We start from the raw sequence: 3,370 nt of genomic DNA, 5'->3' as shown, positions 1-3,370 counted from the left end.
CCTACTCTAACTCTACTCTACTCTACTCTATCTTACTCTTAGACGTTTACTCTTTCCAGCCGCCTCCCCAAGCCTGGTAGAGGCTATGTGATGTCATCCATACAAATTACTTGCCGTGGCCCTATCCAAACACCTGCCTAAGCCGCGTTATGTAAACTTTATACAGTCGCTACGAGCGGGGGCATGCCCGCGGTGTTTGCCTAACATTTTATCTCGGCTTGTTTTTGTGACCTTTCCGTGAGGACAGATCCGTCCAAAGTCCTCCCAACCCGACCTAACGGTTACTTACAACTACTGACGAACGGGCGAGCCCACCACAACTTCAGGGGTGCCTTTAGAATTGAAATTTCAAACTACAACACACACAGGCAGCATGCGAATCTGATTCTATTATCCATGTCTACTTTTACGACTTAAAGAGTGCTCATTGTGTGAAATGTGATTAAAAATAGACCCAATTGCACGTACACAAATGGATCCTCACCCCTCTATCCAAGTGGAACGTTCCAATATTTTGTGGCAAAGTTTCCTGTCATGACTCGCAAATGTTGCGACTTGCACCGCTGTCGTGTACCGCTACAGTACCTCATAAGGGGGAGAGAGAAGGATACAGCACTTGTCATGGGAGTTCGTCACAGTAGAGTTCTGTAATGTACCATGTCTGCCTGAAACCTGATCCCCGGCCGCCATCATGCCGCGTCATAGGTTAGGTCACATAGCGGTACGTATAACGTTACATGTATGTTTGCCTCCATTTGTTGTCCTGACTTTAAATAATATATTGGGTGGGCCGAGACCTCTCTACCCACAGCCAGGGGCTAAATAGTGAGGAGCTTACTACGAAGCAGAAACACTGTCAAAAATACGATATATATATTTAAAATACATACAATTGTAAAACATACATGTTTAATAAGAATATATATACACTTTTCAAAACAATATATGTATAGTAAATACATACAATTGTAAAACATATATGCTTAAGAAGAAAATATATATACATTTTTCAAAACAATATATATATCTTAAATACATATAATTCCAAAACATATATTGCTCACAAAAAGTGGTGTTCCCAAAACCCCTATCATATGAAAACATATTGTTCACAAAAGTGGTGTTTCCAAAACCCCTATCATATGAAAACATGTTGTTCACAAAAAGTGGTGTTTCCAAAACCCCTATCATATGAAAACAGGAAGTGGTGTTTCCAAAACCCCTATCATTTCTAAACCTATATATGTTTTCAGTGCACGCGGTAACACTGTCAAATCTCTCACCAGAGTTTCTAGCATGGGCGACCACACTACTGTTGTGGGGGTGAGAGAGAACAAAACAGATTTTTTTCGCCTAGGTTTCTTCCCCTCTTGTCCAGTGATTCTTAAAGCTACGCGTAATTAATTTTCATTCCAAAAAGCCTTTTCATTATTGTATTTTGGTCAGATCTTTGCATATAAGTCACACTAAAAATAGGGGGCGCCAAGGCCAAGGATTGTTACAGAGTAGATTCTTCCGATCAGAACTCTTCCTTTCGCATAAAAGTTGAGATTTTCTGGAATTTTTCAAAGTTTACAATTTTGACGGTTTCATCAGAAGATGCTCAAGTATTGCCATTGGTTCTATGGGAATAGAGTCAATTCTGCGTTACCGTGTGGGTTGTTATTGTCATCATTTAGAAATGTTTTGAATTCTTTGTTATTGTTTGTCTAAGAAATTTCATAATATGGAAACATTTTGAATATCTTTTCAAGATTCTAAATAATTCCATGGTTTTGTAAAATGTTTGAAATATTCCTGATGTGGAATATGACATTTCCAATTGTTTCTAAAAAATATTTACCATTTTTTACCATTANATTCCACATCAGGAATATTTCAAACATTTTACAAAACCAGGGAATTATTTAGAATCTTGAAAAGATATTCAAAATGTTTCCATATTATGAAATTTCTTAGACAAACAATAACAAAGAATTCAAAACATTTCTAAATAATGACAATAACAACCCACACGGTGACGCAGAATTGACTCTATTCCCATATAACCAATGGCAACACTTGAGCATCTTCTGATGAAACCGTCAAAAGTGTAAACTGTAAAAAATTCTAGAAAATATCAACTTTTATGCGAAAGGAAGAGTTCTGATCGGAAGAATCTACTCTGTAACAATCCTTGGCGCCCCCTATTTTTAGTGTGATTTATATGCAAAGATCTGACCAAAATACAATAATAAAAAGGCTTTTTGGAATGAAAATTAATTACGCGTAGCTTTAAGAATCACTGGACAAGAGGGGAAGAAACCTAGGCGAAAAAAATCTGTTTTTTTCTCTCTCACCCCCACAACAGTAGTGTGGTCGCCCATGCTAGAAACTCTGGTGAGAGATTTGACAGTGTTACCGCGTGCACTGAAAACATATAGGCATTTAGAAATGATAGGGGTTTTGGAAACACCACTTCCTGTTTTCATATGATAGGGGTTTTGGAAACACCACTTTTTGTGAACAACATGTTTTCATATGATAGGGGTTTTGGAAACACCATTTTGTGAACAACATATGTTTTCATATGATAGGGGTTTTGGGAACACCACTTTTTGTGAGCAATATATGTTTTGGAATTATATGTATTTAAGATATATATATTGTTTTGAAAAATGTATATATATTTTCTTCTTAAGCATATATGTTTTACAATTGTATGTATTTACTATACATATATTGTTTTGAAAAGTGTATATATATTCTTGTTAAACATATATGTTTTACAATTGTATGTATTTTAAATATATATATATCGTATTTTTGACAGTGTTCCTGCTTCGTAGCTTACAATTAATAAGAGGGGCTGAATTGGGAGGAGATTGAATCGGTCTGGGGCGGCTGTCATTCGGCGCCTAACTTAACTTAGGTGACCTCAATATGACATGTTTAATGCCCCCTTGAGGTGAGCCAAAAGACAAAGATTTTGAACCAGTCTCATCGAGAAGGAACCCTACTTTTTTGCACATATATAGTATGATACTAACGTGCTTTTCCCTGTCTCAAGCTTCGTGTGGTCGTGCATACATTTTCATAGCTCAATGTATTTTGAATATGTTGAAAGCAGAACTTTACACACATTGGTTTTGGATTTCTTTACCCTGTTCCTGCTGCATACCTCCGTAACCAATAGATAACCGGGAAGCCAAAAAGCTTCTTCAGTGTGCTAAAGGTTAAACGATGTGTTGGATTATTTCGTCCACCGAAATATTGTCAGGTAATAATCATGAACTTACTCAACAAATGGGTGTTTGAAGGGTCGACAACAAATGTATCTTTTCCCATGACTTTGCCTATATATTATATACACTTTGCCTCTCTCTCTCTC

At 36.8% G+C, this 3,370-nt stretch overlaps 1 protein-coding gene across 1 annotated transcript in view; it reads left to right on the top strand.

Annotated features, from left to right (window-relative positions):
• Positions 1–530: 530 nt before the first annotated feature.
• The window catches only part of LOC109462107, a 7,232-nt gene continuing 4,392 nt past the window's right edge, over positions 531–3,370 (top strand). The window contains exon 1 of the mRNA XM_019758604.1: positions 531–721. Within this exon, the coding sequence (XP_019614163.1) occupies positions 692–721 (30 nt within the window). The 5' untranslated portion in view covers positions 531–691. The remainder of the gene's footprint in view (positions 722–3,370) is intronic.

The sequence above is a fragment of the Branchiostoma belcheri genome, unplaced genomic scaffold (genome assembly GCF_001625305.1).
Source record: "Branchiostoma belcheri isolate BF01 breed outbred unplaced genomic scaffold, Haploidv18h27 scaffold99, whole genome shotgun sequence".
Taxonomy (NCBI): domain Eukaryota; kingdom Metazoa; phylum Chordata; class Leptocardii; order Amphioxiformes; family Branchiostomatidae; genus Branchiostoma; species Branchiostoma belcheri.
This window is presented reverse-complemented; position numbering and strand designations above follow the sequence as displayed.